A 19,969-nucleotide genomic window follows, 5' to 3' on the forward strand; every position below is an offset into this window, starting at 1 on the left:
TCAGAGCTCTCTCATATCTGATCGTCATATACTGTATATGTCTTTCCAAACTGGGCTCCTAATGTTCACATATTGACTTGTATACAAAAAGGGGACAATAAAGTTTATCCTCTAAAATGCTCATGATCAAAAAGAAATGCCAAACGTAGAAACATTAGAAATATTAGAAACTTCAAAACTCAGATACTCATCTTGCCCAGCTCTAAAAAGTCAAGATTTATTTGGACCTTGAAACCTATTGCTTTAATAGTCACAGCAAATTAGGGTTTGTGTCACCAATGTCCTTTCTTAGGCCCAGATGTGCTAATGAGTTTTCCCCGTTTTGCATCTACGGGAAATGATTAGTACATCTGGCCCCTATGTGTGTTAACGTGACAGGGTAGTTACATACCAAGCAAACTTGCCGTCTGCCAATGTGATATTTCTGCAATTTCTCTAGAGTTCATCTTTTTCATGAACTGATATTTTAACTGTCAAGGAAATTATAGGGTTGCATACCATAAAGCAATAAGGATTGATGAAAGGATGCCAACCAAGCAGAGATAGGAATCTGTAGTCATTAGAAAGCTGGTACGTGACCACAAAACATCTGCAAGAGTCAAAACTTGGCGGTTTGGCTGTATCTAATTCAATTTCCAACTGAATGAAAAAAATAATTGGGGTTAAAATTGCAACAATCCATAAGAGCTTGGCCATGTACCAGTTAAGACAAAGAGCTTCACATTTTTGCCTTTGTCATGTAATTCTACAAGGGGGTTCATTACCATCCTGGCGCATCCCTGTTCCGCTGGGTTTTATTCTGTACGTATTTATGGACCGTTACAAATCATGCTAAATTTGAAGAAGGAAGAACGCACACCATTTCAGTAACATTCACAAACTGGATTAAAAAAAAAAAATAAAGGTCAAGACGTCCGGTTTTTCTCTTCAGAGAAAACAGACATTTCTCAAGTTATTCTTTCCTTACAGCCCTGTCTGGTCATATGTGTGGGCCGCTTACCACACGCACACCAGACCGTTTCAGTAAAACAACTGCAAACTAACCATTTCTCTGGGTGCAGAGAGGTATATGGCGGTGATGCACACCGCTGTGGCTTAGCACCAGAGCAAATGTTCTGAGCAGGGATATGAAGGGTCCACGCCAACCCATTTAACATTTTATTAGAAACAAAGGTGCAGCTGGGGAGCCTCCCAGAGGTTCCGATTCGCTTTTCTTTAAAGTAGTGCAGCAACAGAACATTTTTTTTTCCCCCCTGGCGTGCACGGTGCTGGATTACACTGCTACATGCTCATATTGTGAAATATTCAAAAGGGACATTATTTTCTCCAAGTTTGTTGCAGAAGGCTGAATTTTTATGCTCCGGGGTGGGCTAAGCAGAGATCAACTGATAGGATCTGGGGTTTCCCCAAACAGGAGTAGGGGCAGACGTTCAACAAGACTTGGGAGGGACAGAGCAAGACTAGGATTAGCAAGCCCCAAATTTACACAGAAAAGAGCTCTCTGTCTTTTTTTTTTCTCCTTGAGGAATGTACAGTACTAAATTTAATTCTATGTATGGGGGGGACAGATTTGTTATGCTATGGTGAAAAGCCGCTTTCAAATTTAAGATCATCATGAAACCATTCCCTCTGATGAGGTTACATTGCAATGAATGTAGAGTGAGAAGGGTCATTAGAAAGGCATAAAATGGCAAATCCTGGACTTTTTCGGTTTCTCTACACAATTCAGGACGGTTAGTGCTTTGCTGAATTTTTTCAATGGGTTTTTATCTATTTCTGTTTAGTTTTTGGAGCTCCTGTCCTTTGGCAGATTCCAAGAACACTGCAATTGGTCAGGAACAAGGGAAGCCTGGCCCCAGACAATGCTGAACAGCCAGCTGTAGGAAGTACGATCAGGGAAGAGAGAGTTTAGCCCTAAAGCAAAGAATATGAGAGAGCGTTTTGAAACAAACACATTTCAATAAATTCCTGCCATTCTTACACAAAATCTCCCTCAAATGCACAGTGCCTGGCAACAGTGGGATCCCATTTTATTACTTAGTGAATCACTCTGCTGTGATAAAAAAAATGGCTTTTTACTACTGCATGGCCCACCGGCTGGTCTAAATGTTAATTGTCTTAAAAGGAACATGAATCTGCATCTAGTTGGGATGAGATGCTTCTCTCTGCCTCGTCTTACCCTGCACCAAACACAGAGGGGATGTGATCGCAGGCACACAGGCTTGTCCATTGTGTCACCATGACATTAAACTGCTGCCTCTAAGGTTACCTGAATTATGTACACTGTAATATTCTGATATTGGATAAGCCCAGGGTCTCCCATTTGTATATGGCGTCGTTTCTTCCAGTCACAAACCTTGGTAATAATTTCTAGCACAAGTCACCCGGGACCATAAAAACCTGAAAGCACAGCAGAGATTTACTTTTCTCCAGCTCTCACTCTCTGCTGTGTTTGGAATACCTTATTGTACATCCCCTGGGATTCTCTTTGACCATAAAGCACAGCAGGGTACAACATGGGAAGCAAAGCATGGCGGCTTACTATGAGCGGAGGACCTGCTTTACTGCCTAACAAAACTACAACGTACGGATATTACAGACCAGCACTCCCGCACGTCCCAATGCTTTATTATTGCTGCTGCACTAAAAGGCACATGGTCTATTCTAAGATTCATTTTGCACAAGCCCGCCCCGCCTTTCTGCTTGAACTGGTGCTCAACTCCTTTGCCTTCGTGCGCTTTTTTGGCCACCGAGCTTTGCCACGGACTTCCCCTTTCTCATCAGATATTAAAATCGTCATGTACACTCAGCAGGCGAATGCATGGAGGGAGCTTTCAAACTATTCTGCACGAATTAATGAAGAGAGCGTGCCAAAACTGCAGCAGAACTAACAATCAAGTCTAATAGACTTACAGCAGCAAATGGTCAGAGCTGAATATACTTTGGGATACGTACGATTCCGCCTCAATCTATGCATAGAATTCCTAACAAGTGCACTCCTTAGCTGGACAATCTTCATAAAACAGAAGAGAAGTCAATCTTAACGTCCTCAACGTATTCATTCCTTCTGCCTGGCGAGTGGGTTGCTTCATTCAGAGGAGAGGACAAACAGAAGGAATACATGCGTCATATTTTTTTGGCCTCAGTTCAGATTGTACTGGGGTCTGTGCGCGCTGCAGTTTCTCTCTTTGTACGTGCATCCTCTCCCCCTCCCCCTCTGTAATTTTTGAATGGCCGGACCAAGCTCAACCAAAACTGGTCAGGAGCTAGGTCATCGGTGCATTGGGCCGGCAACCAAGGCTAAAGCGAAGGTTGCATTTCTCCTTGTTTAATCAGGAACTTTCAGGTAAAAAGAACATCCAGCACTGCTCAGGGGTGCTGCCGCCATGTGTGGGACACAGACTTTAAGCAGTACACGTCGGCACTGAACACGTGAAAGAAATAATAATAACTGAATGTGAATAGAATCATTATATACATATACATGTATATATATGGAGATTACATGTTTGGTGCAGCATTGTAGTCTCTAACCATTTCTATCAGGCTTTGTCTGCAATCACTTAAACAGGATTTACCAGTCTGCCAAATCTCAACCACTGCTTGTAATCTGAAGAGATTTTAAGAAGTCCTGATAACTTTAGCTTTGCTTTCTGAAAACAGTGGTTGGTCAATAACAACTGCTTGCATTTACAGTAATTTGCTGTGCCGGTCATTATCACAGTATGAAGGGCTGCGTTTAGTCAGGAAACACCACCCAAAGTCTCTGAATGCTATACTTAGGAGAGATGCTTCTGGGGATAACCGAGCCACTGGTCGACGTTCCCTTGAAGAGCAGCAATGCACCGTCACGTTCCCGTAAGTGCTTTTTAGTAAGGGAAATCCTTTTGGCGTACTCCCTGCATTCAAGCCGTCCTTCGGCACGCTGCACAACATGGTGAGCGCCTCGTCTCCAAGTCCAGTCGTTAGGACACGGGAAGGATTTGAAGCTCAGTTCTTAGGCAGCCTTAAAGCACAGTGCAACGATATGGCCCCGGTTCAAGAACAGTAACCCATTTTGTTTCAAAACCCTTTTTTTCTTTTGCCTATTGTTTCACAGTTCTGTCACTGCTGAAGCTGTTCACGGTCTCTGCCGTTTTCTTGCGTAAATTTTCTAACCAGCTCGTGCTGGCTAGCATGGTCTTTCCGAGCCCTGTAGATGCGTGTGAACTGCTGACGCGCATGTTCTTCCCGGAGGTAATGAGCTCCCCGTAGCCCTCTTGATGGGCAAAGGCATAGCCGGATCGTCTTGAACTTGTTCTATGTACTCGGCGCATCTGGCTCTGCAAAGGCCTCTGCTTTCTCCTGGCCTGCTGCAAATATCGTACCTTAAAGAGCAAACGTTTCCATTAACATGCAAAATGATAACTCAGTCTTACTACAGACAAAGGAAAACAAACCAAAACACATAAGGTGATACCTTTGTTTTTGGGATTAACAACATATTACTTGATTAGCTTTCAGGATTTACACTCCCGTCATCGGGTCAAAACAAAACCAGCAGAACCCACTTTTATACTGGGCAAGTTTGCCAAAAAAAAAAAAAAAGGTGAATGACGGATCATTAACTGGGAAGTTAGTTCCAGTTAACATTTCCTGACGGATGAAAGAAATAAAGGTCAACAAGCAAGCTGTGAGTTTCCCCAGTTTTAATGAATCAACTTAATACATTAGTGACTATCGTTTCTGCCAGTTCTACTCCCTTCATCACCTCAGTGCAGAGTGAGCTAAGGATAATGATAATGTCTGAAGTTAGAGTAAATTATAGGCTGGATTACAACATCAGAGTTTATTTTTAAGGAACTGTAAGTAACGCTGCATTGTTAGGCAATTTACTCGTATTATCCTTTCAACTCATTTTACACTGGCTGAATGTTAGGAGTTCTATGCTAAATCTCCTGGAGGGGGTAACATCCTACAGCTTGTTTGCTGACCTTTATTTCTACATATCTAAGTGAATCTATTCAGAACCACGCCGCTTTATTCTGAATGGCAACAGATGCCCCCCAAAAGAGTAAGAATGAGGGGCACTATTACCCCCTTGGCCTTGTGCTTGCCACCTGCCCACAAGTCCAAAGAAACCATAACAGTAAATCAGAAAAAAACTCCCATCCATAATTAGTGATTTCTGAATCAGAACTTGGGATTGCAAAAAACCCAGACAAATCCTGATCATTACCTGCAAGATTCCTGGATCCCAGATACTGGGTGGCCTAGCTCCTGTGAGCTGCATAAATCATCATCTCACTTACAAGTAGTAAAGGATTATAGAAAACCAAGTTCCCTAGCTCATTTGTACCGCCTTACACATTTATCAGCACCAGTGTGTGCAATGTTTTTTTACATCTGCATTCTGAACAAGCATTAGCTCATTTCAGTTTGGATTACCTTTCAGGAACAGGTGACTCAATATGCTAACTTGCACAGAATGGGCTGTGAGGCTCAGGTTTTGCAAGAGAATGCGGAATATAAAATAAATAAAAAATACAGACCAGTTACGGTCTGCTGGTCCAAGGATTTTAAACAGGACTGTAACTGTGCAGAACAAACGACTTCCTGCAGCACTGTAATTTAACTATTTCATCTTCTGTTTCATTACAGCCCCCTAACATACCTATCTCAGCTTGCAGGACAAAGACATACCTTATCACTTAATGTTGGACTTAGGTCAGCTTTCAGGAATCGGAAGGTTATCACAGGCATGACACAAATCACAGTGGTCAGGACAATGACGAGCCACACGCTTATCCGACCCAGCGAATTACGAGCATTCCCTAATATCACAGGACAAATAGCATTCATTTCTTAATGGTCACTGATCAAGTAACAATTCATAGCGTTACAATAGCACCTTTGCAGCTGAAGTAACCGGACTACATTTTCTTTCTGGTAACCCACAGCGAAGATCAACAAACTATCCCTGCAGTCCTCCTCATCAGGCGAGTCACTGCTTACCTCTGCCCTTCTCCTCCTCCACCAAACCCCTCGCCCCAGCCTTTCCAACCTGCTTCCCCGTATGATGGGACTAGAGCTGGTGTGCCATGCTCCCTCTCTGGCCCTCATTCCAAGCCAGTCTTAAAACCCCACTTTTTTCCTGCTGCTTTTAAATCTTAGCCCCGGATTCTCCTGCTCACAGCCTTTTTTTTTTTTTTTTTTTAATTATTTACGGATTATCCAATATACATTCAAGAGAATATTACTTGAATTTTGTAACTGCAGAGAAAATAGGAAAGAAAAGGAAAATAAGAAAAAGAAAACCCAAACCACTGTCTTAAGCTTACATTTCTCTGCACATTCAAGTCCACACTGCTCACCGCCTTATTGATTTTAACCATTTTCTTAATAAATGAAATTCCCCAAGTCGCTTTCATTCTGTATGTTTGTCTTGATTAGACTGTAAGCTCTACTGAGAAGGGACTCTCTCTTAAGTGTGGCTGCACAGGGCTGCGAACATCGAGCAGTGCTACAGAAGCAATTACTAGCGATAGCATTGACAAATTCAATTTACCGAAACAGGTCAGGGTCTATGAATTAGGCAATGTTACTGCTTTAGAGCCGAGGTCCCAAATTGTCAATTCTCCATCAAAAAAAAAAAAAGGAGCACGTTTCCCCTGGCAATAACGTTCCTTGCGACACCGCATGAGATCACGACAGCTGCTAGGTGTACCTGCCATCACTGCACCCACCAACACAGCTATTATACTAACGTACTGTATTATACGCTAGCAGTCTTGCTGAGCTAATATGTTATCACATACAAATAATAGATTGGCAAATGCGCTGAGTGATATCTGCAGTGATGAAAGAAAAATGCAGAGCAGGAACGGGTGTAGGCATATCTTTTTGAATCCTGCTACTTTGTACTTTCAGCTCAACTGGAACCAGGGCTGGATCTGCTCCCATGAAATTTTATTCATTGGATAACGAAAAAGCTTCAGCAATAGAAAATGAAGCCGTCTGAAACAGATGTAGTCACCCAGAAACCCTTAAACATAATTAAATGTCATAAGAAGCAGCTTCTTCTCCTGGGAGACTCGATCATCCCCAGCAACAGGTGTAAGCCTGAACAAGTAGATTTGCTAGCATAATTTTCGAAGTGGATTTGAGTGCGTGTCTGCTTTGAAAACTGATGTAACTTATGTGTGTGTGGATCTGCCGACTAATTCATGCGCGATGTCACAAGATCGTCCTCACCATTCTCCTTCCCTAGGTGCTCCTTTTTGCCTAGCATAAATGCGTTTCCAGAGAACGAAGCTGCTTCCCATGTGAACTCTGAACGTACTGTGCGCATAAAGATTTGTGTTGGTCGCCCTCAGCGGCTTTAAACTTCCACACAGGCAAGAACGGACTTACCTACAAAGGGAAAGTGGCTGGGGAATATGTCAAAAAGGCCATCGCTGTGCATGGCAAACAGAATCGAGAAATAAACAGCCACACTGCCCCAGATAAAAAAATGATTGATGGCGGTCCAGTAACTCGTATCCAAACCGATCTGTGAACATTCAAATAAGTCAGTTTTCATCAAGAGGCGCTCCAGTATTAGCATTTCTTACAGAATCAAATAAATCAGTGCCCAGGAATAGAATCGTTTTGCAGTACTCTGACCAATCTCTAAATGCGGCCTTCAGGCTCTGTCAGATTCTGTATTTTCCTGTTTCACTGCCATGTGGACAAGTCTAAAAATCATTTTTAGATGGGTACAACAAAACTAACGTGCAGCACATTTTCAGAGCAATGTATCAGATGTATTTGATCCTACACCCACTAAATCTAAATGAATGTCACAGTCATATCAGCGGTAGTTTGAACTTTATTGCGCAGGGTGCGATTTCTGACATTTTAAGCTCACAAATTTAAGGATGAGTCTCGACAGAACCAGTATCTGAATTTAAGGGATCGGTTTTCATAGGGACCAACCTCTGAGGACACCAAAATATTAAAATTTAATTAATTACAACATGGGATGGAACTTAAGATGTGAAAAAATGTCTTCCTGCTTTTCCTGAAGATACCACATTTGATTCAGAATGGTTTTCAGTGCCCCTCGCTGTGAATGAGCTTAACGAAGGGCCTGAGTCATTAAAGTCTTTTCTCATAGATCCAGAACGTCTTCATGAGTCGGCCTTTGCCTGAAGAACAAATTGTTAAGTATAAACATACTTGTCATGGATGGTTGTATGCAACACTCCCATAACCCTTGTTGCACTGTTTGTAATTAAGAAAAGTGAAAAATAAAAAAAAACAACCCCCAAACCCTCAAATATTTATAGTATTGTCCAGGCTCTAATACAGAAACTGTTCTCTGTGAATCTTTTCTCTTCTTTAGTGGCAAATATTTACTTTTCTTTGAGAAATCTTCTTTCTGGCTTGTATTATCACTACTTCGTGATTATGTAAGGACATGAACAATAAATAAATAATTAATGGAATGAAGAGTGCTTCATTGTGCTCATCCTAACATAATTCTGCTTAAGCACAAGCTAGGGACGGGGAACAGGAGGAAGGTGTTGGGGGCCTTGCCAGCCTCGCTTGATCGTAAGACAAGACAGCTTACTGCAGTCAGAAGACTCTCAGTGAGGAGAATGAATGAAGATCCACTCAAGGAAGCACAAGAATCTTTCATGACGACAGTATTGGAAGCCTTGTGAGGAAAAGCCTTCCCCCTTGAGTTTTCAAGAGTGAAAAACTGACACGGATTGAGCTGGGGAGAGAACTGGAAGGAAGAGCTTCCTCTGGTCACCTTTTTAGAAGTGCTTCCCTGCACTAGTGTTCTAGAGAGGGCCTATTGGCAATGCTCAGTCCGTCCAGCTATCTGTATGCATTTGACAACTCGCCAATGAATCACCTGACTTGGATGACACTCGGCATAAAGGTTATTTGTCTATTCTTTTGATAGGGATTGGTCCATTTTTTTTTTAACCCAGTTCACTGGGTTCAAATGAATGTGCCCACCGATACATCTATAAATTCTCTTGTTTATTTTTGGACATACTGAAAATTCTACAGCTTGCTCTGCACACATATTTAACACGTCTTATAGCTTCTGGGTTAATCTAACTCTCTGTGTTACTGCTTTATTTCACGTTAACAAATTTTGTTTCCTCAAGGGGATACAATAATGCTTGCTTATTTTATTCTAACAAACAGCGAGTGTGTCATTGAGCTCTTTGACTAAAATTTCGTCTCCTGGCTCAGGCACATGCACTTGAGTGCAATGAAGGGAGGCAGGAAAAGACGGTAACTGCCAATACATGAACGACTATTAAGCTATGACAGAAAATACATATTTTTATGATTTGAAACTGGTTGCACAACAAGACTCTAGGAGACAATAATCTTTTGTTTTAAATATTACATGTTTTTGTGTTTTAGAGTTGTTGGCAATGGTCTCTTGATCAGAAGTTAACACCAACGCAGGAAGAACTATTTTGAAAGCAGCAAATCATCCTCTGGATTCAGAAGATGGCTCTGCTTTCCGACAATATTGATGCCAGCATTCCAGTCAGGAGCCCACAGCCAACTTCACAACAGAAATTTACAGAATTAAAACTGAAAGTAGAAAAGCTTCTATTCAAGTACCCGGAATTATCAAGGAACCAAAAATTGACTCTGCACCGAGGAAAAATAAAAATGCTCATTTTACCTGGACGCTGACTACAATCACAAGGGAAGTTGCAACGGTGACGGCAAAAGACTGGTAGTCTGCAACATGCTTTCCATCCTCACTGGCATTGTTAAAAAATGCACCAAAAGGGACAAAGAAAAGGGCAAAAGAAGTGTAGATTCCATGCGCTATGCAGATGAAAAATTTGCGTTTGTTGAAAAGTAGATTTAATTGCCCGGGTTCATAGAGTTTTGTATAATCTATACAATTCTGCTCATTGACATCCTGCAAAATAAAACATTCAATGTCTCCCACTTATCAGTAGTTGACAGTGATAATATACACAAAATAAATAACTCTTACTCAGACACATTCAAAATTACATCTAATGTCTCTTTATCATATTGAAAAGCAAAATAAAAGAATGCTAGAGCTCAAGCCACTGAAATGGCCTGTTATAAAATTACCTGCCTGACATGGGCAAACATTTGCTTGTATGTCCTGTATGCTTCTGGACTGAGCAGAGGCGTCGATGGTGACGGAGCTGGGGAGGAGTTTGTATTTACATGCATAACATAATGAGTTTCAAAAGTATGCGTGAAATTTTTCCTGAAAAATGTCAGCATACAAATTGGCAGGTGTAAATGTGTGCTGTGATCCTTTTCAAAGCAAACCTACACGCATCAGTTCACTTTGAAAACTGATGTAACTTATTTGGGTATTCATTGACTTTCTTCTGTGGGCTGTTACAAAAAAAATTACCCCCTTAATATAAATGAGAAAATTTGACCAGTGAAACCTATTTTGTTATTGTGAATGAAATTAACCCCCCCCCCCCCGCAATCATGTTGGGCACTGCAGCAAGTGTCCAGATAACTCCGGCTGATCCACCTCTCCCAGCTTCTCTCCTGCCACACGCCCACAAGAGAACTCTGCTCCACCCAAATGCTGCTTCTTTCCCCTCCTCCTCTGGCTTCTGCTAGACCATCCTGTACGAGACTTCGTGCTCTCAGCTGTTATGCTCCAAAACATTTGGAACAAGGTGCCATTATCCCTTCAATGGGAGCCATGTTACCTCACTTTCAGGAAAAAGAAAAGCTAAGGCACGGCTTTTCACCCAAATCTTTCAAACTGAGATCCCATTTTATCCTTTAACTACCTACCTGAACTTCAAATTATATTCTAAGGGTTGCCAATGCTATTCTAACTGTAAATTTCTTTCCCGTTGTAATTTATTCAAATTGTAATTGTCCAATTGAAATTTGACTTAATGTGCGCAATTTCAAATGTCTCTAAAAAAAAATAATACTTTTACAGTCCAGTGAATGACATTTTCTTTTTTATAACTGTTAGGAAGGTACATGCACCTGGTTCACCCTCTTTTAGGCTACAAAAAGAGTTCTTGAATGCTACTAAAAATGTACATAAAAGTGAGCACTCACCTGATCGAACAATCCCATGGCCAGTACAGGAAGTGATGTATAAACAATGTTGAAAAGAGTAATAAACCACTGGTCATAGACAGTCTAAAAATAATAATAGTAAGCAAATGAATAAGACAAGCTGCAAGATTCGGCTTTTGAAAATGCAAGTATTGCAATATATCATATCCCGATGATTTTGGTGACTTGCTGTTAAAGGACTCCCAAATCTCTCACAGAACAGAGATATTTATGACCACATAATAGTGGTTCCTACAACCCAAAGGGACAGATTGGGCAAGAAATCAAATAGGATTTAGCCAGAGATGAAGGGTAAATTGAAGAATTCAAGAATAGATGAAAACCCAGGATTTCACAATGATCATCTTAGATCTTATGATCAGTTCTACCTTCTCCTGGAAAGCAAGTTACAACTTCAGTACCTAAGCTACAAAGCCAAATGCCTAAAAGCACAAGCATCTTGTAGGATATTTGGCCTCTCCCACATGTGTAGTCCCTCACCCAAAGCACGCAATGTGCCTCAGCGACATTCATGCCTCTGAAGCAGCGATTAAAAACATTGGGTCCGTGCATGTTCCAACAGTAAACAAACATCTTTTCTCACCGTGAAACAATGTCCCAGCATTTGTTCCCTGTGCCCTTCAGCAAAGTATCCGCAGTTGGGTTGTTCCTTATCCTATCCCTCCAGCCATGAAGGCTGAGGCTTCCCTATGACTTCCCCCCTTGGGTAATTAAGAAGTGACAGAGCTGGCAGTTCAGACCCAGGAGGCTGGGGTCATCACCTTTCTGGACCTGTAAACCTCATCTTGACCTCATGTGTATGAACACAAGAATGGGCTCCGAAGCATGTTTTCTTACACAAGAGCTTTACGGCCTTACTGCCAGCCAAGGCCATCACCTGCTCTTGCAGACTGTTTAAAACCAAGACTGTAATGCAGTATTTTAAATGGGAAAATAAATTGCTTTTATAAAAGGAAACACAATATGCTCATGAAGACATCTGTTGTTTGTTTATTTTGGTAATTAAGATGAGAGAAGTCTGTAAAGATGGGAGTACATTCAACCAGAAAACTTTCACATCTTTTTTTTTTTTTTTTATTACCGCCCACACACTGCACGGTAAAGGTTGCCAACTGGCTCCATTTTTTCAGCACGCACTGAGCCAGTCCTGATTTTATCCCCCACTGCATACATGGACTTTGAGTCTTGCTCTTCTTAGGGAGAGATGATAAACCAAAACAGGATACAAATAAGATGAAGGGAGAAAGTGGGATTCGTGAAAAGAAGGCCCGGCATAAAAGCAGAAATTTGAAATGAGTTCTTTTGATCGGTGTTTGCAAACGAAGGAGAAGCGGATGGACAGAAGGTGGGAGACAGCATTAATACAGATGTAATTTAAAAAGGAAGAGAAGTATTTAACACAAACAAGAATGGATAAGGCCATGGAACTCAACAGTATTCACTCCAGGATATTAAGAGGGTAATTTTGTAACAGCCTGCATATGGCTTATGTTTGTAAGTCTGCTTGGAAAGTTTTCAGGTATATGCAGAAACTAAGGCAGCACGTGCATGTGCACTTAAGTTACACTTGGGAGCGGGCGTAAATGTGCATGCATTCATTGGCGCACATACTTTTGAAAATTGACAGTGTGTGTGTAAACGGTTTCCCTGCCCCTCCATCTTTGACCTTGGAAATGCCTCTGTCTAGCACACATAAAAGCATGTGCAAAATCACTTTTATGCACGTAAGCCCATGGACAATTTTCAAAAGCCGGCTTGCGCACCTAAAACCAGGTTTTGCGCCCGTACATGCTTTTGAAAAGTAGGCCCTAAAAGAACAATTATGTTCAACTTAATCCTCGGAAACCAAGGGCAGTTCCAAGAGCTTGGAGGAGAGTGGATGCAATCTCATTATACTAAAGTAAGGGGGGTAGGTAAGCAACTACAGACCTAGTAATCTAACTTCAGTAATGTGCAAAAATCTGAAACAATACAAATTGCAGGCTGCCAGGCAGCATGATCCCACGAAGGGAAGACCCTGTCAAACTTGGCTGACTTCTTTAATGAGGTAATAAAAGTGATAAACCAGGGAGGTGTGGTGGACGTTGCCTATCTGAATTTCAGTAAAGCTTCTGACATTGTTCTGTATGGAAGACTGGTAAGCAAGCTGGACAGCAAGGGAGCATGAGCTCGATAAGGATCTAGTTGAGCAGTAGGACACAGAGAGTGGTGCAGAACAGAATCTGCTCAGGAGAAAGCTAAAGAGCCCAGGGTTCCATTTTTTATTCATCAATATCTTTATTAGTGATACTGCTGAGGAAGTCAAGGGAAATATACGCTTGTCTGCAGAAGACACAAAAATCTGTAAGAGTAGCCATGCCAGAAGTGTTGAACAAAAAGAAAGGCGACTTGGAAAAACCCTGGCGAAATGATCCAGAGTTTGGAAAATTAGCTTCCAGTTAAAATCAGGTCTTTGGAACTGAAAAACCGTTAGCCACATATCATTTAGGAGGACAGGAATTGGAAACTATCATCAAGGAAGAGATCTAGGAATAACTATCTTAAATGACCACAGAGTTCTCAGTCTAATGTAATAAAGCAACTAGTATGCTTGGTTGCATAAGTGAGTGCAGTTAATGTACATTACATAAATTCCATGCACTTAGCTATCATGAATATAGGCACAGAATCTATTCAAAATAAATGATGAACCACATGATTATGAAAATCAGCTCATTTCCAGTGAATACATAGTAAAATAATGCATGTTGACTGATGCATTCCAGGTTCACCTTGTTAAGAAGTTTTATTTATCTGCTGTTACACTATCCTTCCATACTGCTCCTATTTGTAACCCTCCCTGTTTACCACTCCTGTTATATGTACTTTCAAACATTTTGTTACAATGTAAACCGGCATGATGTACCCACTAATGCCGGTATAGAAAAAGTTTTAAATAAATAAATAATAAATGTTAAAACATGCGAACATCACCTCAGCATCATTACCAAGAGGAAATTAACTACACCTCAGGGAGGGGTAGTTATGTATATTTTGTCTTAATGTCAGTGTTATCATGCTAACTTCAATAAGAAATGTACCTACAAACTGATTTGCATGCCATTAACATATTATCCTCGTCTGTGGTAAGCTTGGTTAATACTTAAGTAAACCAAACAGCTAATTAAGCTACATAGTCCCCATTTTAGGAGACTATGCAAATCAGAGATGTGGAAATGAGAGAAGACGACTTCCCTGATGAAAGAAGAGCTTACGTGAACCAATTAGGCAACAGATTATCTGCCTGCATCTGACTCCTACCTCTATAACAGCCATGCTGGACGTTGGCCAGCGGCCAGCCAGTACACTGAGATTAAAGTTTGTCTATCTCCTGAGTAAAGCTGAGAATCTGGAAGTATTTCTTTACCGTTACTGAAAGATCCAGGAGAAGCTTGGCTATGGGCAGAGCCCCCAGTTTCCTGGAACAGATTTGTCAAGATTCTGCATCAATCATTAGCAACTTCTGTGGCAGAGATTTCAAGATTCTGTGGCAAAATAGCACAGTTTTGTATATATTTCTATGCTGAATGTAATTTTGTTTGGCCTTTATAAAGTCATTTTCTGACATTTCGGTGACCTTAACCAATAAGCCTTGATCCTTTTAATGCAACTGCAACTTTGCTCCCCATTTCAACAGGAATTGGATTCAGAAAACAATCAAGGAGGCCCCAACTTCTATGGTCTAGGGGACTGATACACAGACATAAGGGAAAAACACAGAATTGCTTCTTCAGCCAAGTCCATAAGTAAAGCACTTCAAGCAGCAGTGTCTGAATTTTCAAGAAGGCTCATCGCCCAGTAAAAATATTGCTAGCAGTACATTTTCTTTTATGGGTTATCATAAGGCTTGGGGATAACTGCACAGAGCAGCAGTTGCTACTCTTAAGAGAAACATGGGGGTAACTTGTACAGAGTGGCAGTTACAACCTTAAGAAGCTGCTGGGCAGACTGGATGGACCATTTGGTCCTTTTCTGCTGTCACTTCTCTGTTACTGTATTTTTATGAAAGGGATCTCAGTGATTGGTGTTGGAGGAGAAGGAGAAGGGATCGGGATTGGGGGGGGGGGGGCTGGGAGAGAGAGGGGAGAAGAGGGAAATGAAGAAGGGATCTTGGACAGATGTATTAGAGGGCTAAGAGATGGAGGAAGACATACAGTGGGAGGAGAGGTTGGGGATATGAGGAAAAGGAGGGAAAGGGAACGAGAGGAAGGGAGTGAAGAGGGAACAGGGAGGAGAAACAGAGGATCTGGGAAGGGGAATGTAGGGTCAGGAGAGGAAGGAATGATCCATTTACACCACTCTCCCACACGCCCTGCAGTCCCCTCACTCACACAACACATTCACTCCAGTCCTCACTCACTGTCTTGCCATACACGCCCCTCTAATCTCATCAGCACAGCCCCTCCGAATCTCTCATACACATCACCTGCGTCCCCTCTGATTCCCTCACTCACTCTACTCCAAACCCCCACACCTCTCCCTCACAAGCCCTGCAACCCCTCAGGTTCTCTCACTCACTATTCCTCCACCCCCCACTCATACCCATATCTCTCTCTCACACTCTCCAGTCCCTCAAATCTCCACACCCTTGCCTCCCTATCCCAACTCCAATCCTTCCCAATATCCCTCACATAGTCTCCCACTCCTCCCAACCCCTGAGATCCTGTCCCTCTTTCTCTCTTCCTAAGCCTCTCTCTCTGGTCAAACTCTCCCATTTCTCCCTCATCCTCCCCCTGAAAGAGCCAGGAGGAGCAGCAGGGGCAGGAACACCTTTTAGGTTGGAGAAGTGCAAGCCAATCGAGCTGGGCTTTACTTCCCAACCTCTCCCCTTCCCCCTGTCACCTTACTCTTCCCCCCGTCCCCTCCCTACCTCAAGGAAAAGATGACAATGAAGGGAGCAGCGGCAGGAGGTCTCTGTCTGCCTCCCAAAGCTGTCGCACTGTGTTAGCCTGGGAAGAGCTCAGCGGCTCCCGCTGCCATCCCGCGCTCTGCCGTGACCCACACGATTCTGATGCCTAGGAGGAGGGGAGCTGCAATGGCAGCAGGTGAGACCACGGCTTCTCCCTCTGCTGCCCGATCAGCTGCTACTTTGAACTGTGAGGATGTGCTTTCTTACAACTGCAATCAGCAGTCGGGCTCCGGGTGGAGGAGGAGGAAGATGCCACTGCATGCTCTCCTCCTCGATCTGCCGGGAATGGGGGTGGAGGGATGAAGAATCAGCAAGGAAGGAGGGTAGCTGAACAGCTGTGTGACCCTACAAGGGCCTGGAGAATCGGTGGGGGTGAGGGGGTAAAAACCGCGGCTCCACTACCTTTGTTGTCCCAAGTCCGCTCGGCCCCCGATCTCCCACAGCAGTTCCTCGGAAACTAGACAATTCTGCAGGAAGGAGGATTTTGCAGGAAGGAGGATTTTGCAGGAGGCTATGGGGAACTGAATACTGGGACTAATCAGTTAAGTAAAAATTTCCAGTAGTAGCATATTTGATAGATACATTTACAAGATAAGGATCCGCCAAGCTTCTGGACACGAGTAAATACTTCAAAAATCAAAGTCATAGCCAGGCAATTTGGCACCTATGGCCAAGTGAAAACATGCGTCCTCATTCTGTATACAACACACGATACCACGAGCTGGGAGATGCTGTTAAATGTTTTAATATAACGAAAAATCCTCTAATTCAACAAGTAAAACAGGAATACTTACTGAAGCCAAAAAGGAAGGGCCATATGATCCAGTTGTGTATTGAAAGATTATTCTGTTTTCTGCTTTATTATAGTTTGTACTGGCCCCTGTGATGCAGCTCTTGTAGTGAAATACGGCTTGTGTCAGGGTTTGAAAATGTGGAGTTTATAAAAGTGACAAAAGCAACTGTTATAAAGGAATTGTGTGAACTGAAGACAAACAATTGTGGGGACATTCTTGCCCTTCCTTTTTCATATTTACATAATTTTTTTTTGGGGGGGGGGATTTGCATCATTTCTCCTTTTGGTTGCGCTGATTGCTATTTTTGTAGTATTTATGGTTACATCTGATGATATTTCTAGTTACTCAGAAGATGATTTCAACTCTTTGCTGGCGACGTCACCTCTGTTTGCTGCCACTGATTCTTCTGTACACTGTGTGTCATGGTCTGATCTTTCTCAATTACAATGCGATATACGTGCCGAGCTTCAAGCCGCACTTTGGAGGAGTATTATAGAGTAAGATATTTCAAGAGGATTGTGGATTTGGAAAGAACCTAAATTTGCCTACAGGGAAGTCTGAATTTTTGAATCATTAGAATCATATTTAGAATAAATGTTCCTTCGATTTAATTATTTTTCAAGACTACTATAAAGACTGTTACTACATTACAAGAACAGATATTAGGAGGCATCTGACAGTTTTATTATACAATTCACTGTGTTCCAAAGGGAAACAGATAAATTTCAAACAGAACTAAAAGCAACCAAATTTACGAAGTTTCAATGTGATGCACAGGACTACACAAAAGGTTTTGTATATCCATGGATGACCTCAACACGAATGACTCAAAGCAGGTAACTTTCAATCTTGCGTCGGAAGATTCTTCAGGAGACAAAATTTCTCCAATGCAGACTACTGCCTCTACATATTCTATTACTTCTGCTTCTTTACCTGGATCATCTGCTTTTTTGGAATCACACTGAGATCCTTAGGGTCCTTGATATTTGTGACAAAGCTGTCTTCATGTGGACAATACTCTTCAATCATCATGTATTACAAGATTTCAATACAATGATCTTTCTTGGTGATCAACTTATCTTCTCAAACTTTATCTCTGGCTGAGACACAAGTTTTAGAATGTCTTATCCATTATGATTCATTTGATATGAGAATGTCTCTTTTCTCCTTTTTTGATTTCTCAAAATAAAATTATTTTCTAGGTATCCTATATCAGAGGGATATCTCTGTTGTCTTTTGGCCTTCATAATGGATTCCTCCTGGGATACTGATCCTTTGATTTTGGCTTTTGAAAAATTAGTACTACATGATTTGTCATCCTTTGAAACTACTACCACCCTTCAGCACTATAATATATTTAAAGAAGCTCGTACAGTGATTTCTGCTCTTCAAGCTGATTCCACCATGATTATAAAACTAGATGATAAAGGGGATGAGACAGTGGTTCTAAACATTACTGATTATATCCATGAGGTTCAATGACAATTGTCAGATATTCAGTATTACATTCCTCTATCACAAGATCTTATAGATTCACTAGACACTACTGTTACAGATTTTATATCTCAGTCTCTTGATGCACACCTAAATTATATCTAATGAGTCTGATTTTTTAGTTGGGAAATTTCCAATATCTCCTGTGTTTTATATGTACTTCTTAAGATAAACAAATCAAAAGAAAATTATCCTGATCGTCCAAATGTATCAGCTATTGGTTCTATTTTAGAACCTTTATTGACAGATTTTTGAAAAGATTACATTCAAGATTCAGAACATACGATTACTTTACTGAATTCTTTTCAACTTCCTGAATGTTGTTACTCTAGATATTGAGTCTTTACATTCCAATATGCCTCAAGATGAAGCTTTTGCTTTGGTTCAATTTACTCTAGGTACTTGTTCTCCAGTGTCATGTGTTGCTACTCACTATTTAGGTGCTCTTACAAAAAGCTTTCACATTTCAGGGCCAGTTTCTCCAACAAATTCAAGGAATGGCAATGGAAGCCACTATGGCTCAAGACGTTGCCTGTTCATATGTAGTGGCTTTGGAATCCCGTTGGCTGTATCTGTCTTTGTTTTGGCTTTTTATTTTGAAGTGATGGCATTATATTGATGATATTTTCCTCATTTGGAAAGGTATTATTATACAAATGTTGTGTTTTTGGTCTGGCTTAATATGTGTGATCCTCAATACTTTTCTCATACTATATACCTAGGGGGCGGATTCTGGGTAAAGATCGGCCCGGGGATTTTCCACCCAGGCCGGCCCAGGAGATACCCTGTGGTCTGCCGAGCATGGCTCTGTCGCGCTCTCGCTCAGCAGACCACGTGACCAGAGCAACCGGCCCACCGGGGGATGCCCAATCCCCTGATAGGCTAATCCGCCCCTGTATATACCTTTCACAAGTTGCATTTTTTAATATATTAATCTCTATTGTGAATGGTCAATTTGGGACATCAAGATACAGAAAACCTACTGATAAGAACATTCTTTTACATTATAATAGTCATCATTCCTGTTCTTTGAGGAACAATATCCCTGTAGGTCAATTTTTTTTTTTTTACTACGCCATCTATGCACTTCTAAACGAGTTTTTCTCTCAACCTCAGACAATGACAACTTTTTACAACAGGGTTATTTGCGTCACATAGTGAAGCATGAATTTAAATGCGCTATTTTTGTTAACCGCAATCTATTACTCCTTCCTTGATTGGGTACAGATATGGATTCAACATAACTTATGTGTTCCCCTTTTTTTAAGCTTATGGTATTTGTAATATTGTCCGATGGCTCCACTTCCTAAATTTTGTCCCATGTCTCATTCTGCATTTCGAGCAGAATAGTTCAGAATCCACACATTAGTTTGAGTAAGGCAATTACTTATTTATTGCGGCAACTCCACAGTTTTTAATGCAACACAATTCTTTAAATTTCAACAAATCCCCCAACACGGTATCCGTGTTTCGCCTTACGGCTGCATCTGGAGGGACGGCAACAAATCTTAATAAATCTGAGGTGTTACAGCTCCCACTCATGCTGTGCGCTGTAACACCTCAGATTTATTAAGATTTGTTGCCATCCCTTCAGGTGCAGCTGTAAGAAAAAACACAGATACCATGT

General features: G+C 41.5%; 1 protein-coding gene across 2 annotated transcripts in view; it reads right to left on the reverse strand.

Annotated features, from left to right (window-relative positions):
- Positions 1 to 644: 644 nt before the first annotated feature.
- The window catches only part of ATP8B4 (ATPase phospholipid transporting 8B4 (putative)), a 255,565-nt gene continuing 236,240 nt past the window's right edge, over positions 645 to 19,969 (reverse strand). The window contains exons 24-28 of one of the 2 annotated variants that reach the window (XM_029575708.1): positions 11,086 to 11,169; positions 9,683 to 9,928; positions 7,393 to 7,531; positions 5,683 to 5,813; positions 645 to 4,367 (exon numbers count right to left, since the gene is read on the reverse strand). In XM_029575708.1, coding sequence (XP_029431568.1) covers positions 4,086 to 4,367; positions 5,683 to 5,813; positions 7,393 to 7,531; positions 9,683 to 9,928; positions 11,086 to 11,169 — 882 coding nt within the window. In that variant the 3' untranslated portion in view covers positions 645 to 4,085. Of the gene's footprint in view, positions 4,368 to 5,682; positions 5,814 to 7,392; positions 7,532 to 7,573; positions 8,169 to 9,682; positions 9,929 to 11,085; positions 11,170 to 19,969 lie in introns of those variants that run through there. The other variant, XM_029575709.1, reaches the window with a different exon arrangement.

Source organism: Rhinatrema bivittatum, chromosome 13, assembly GCF_901001135.1.
Source record: "Rhinatrema bivittatum chromosome 13, aRhiBiv1.1, whole genome shotgun sequence".
Classification (NCBI taxonomy): domain Eukaryota; kingdom Metazoa; phylum Chordata; class Amphibia; order Gymnophiona; family Rhinatrematidae; genus Rhinatrema; species Rhinatrema bivittatum.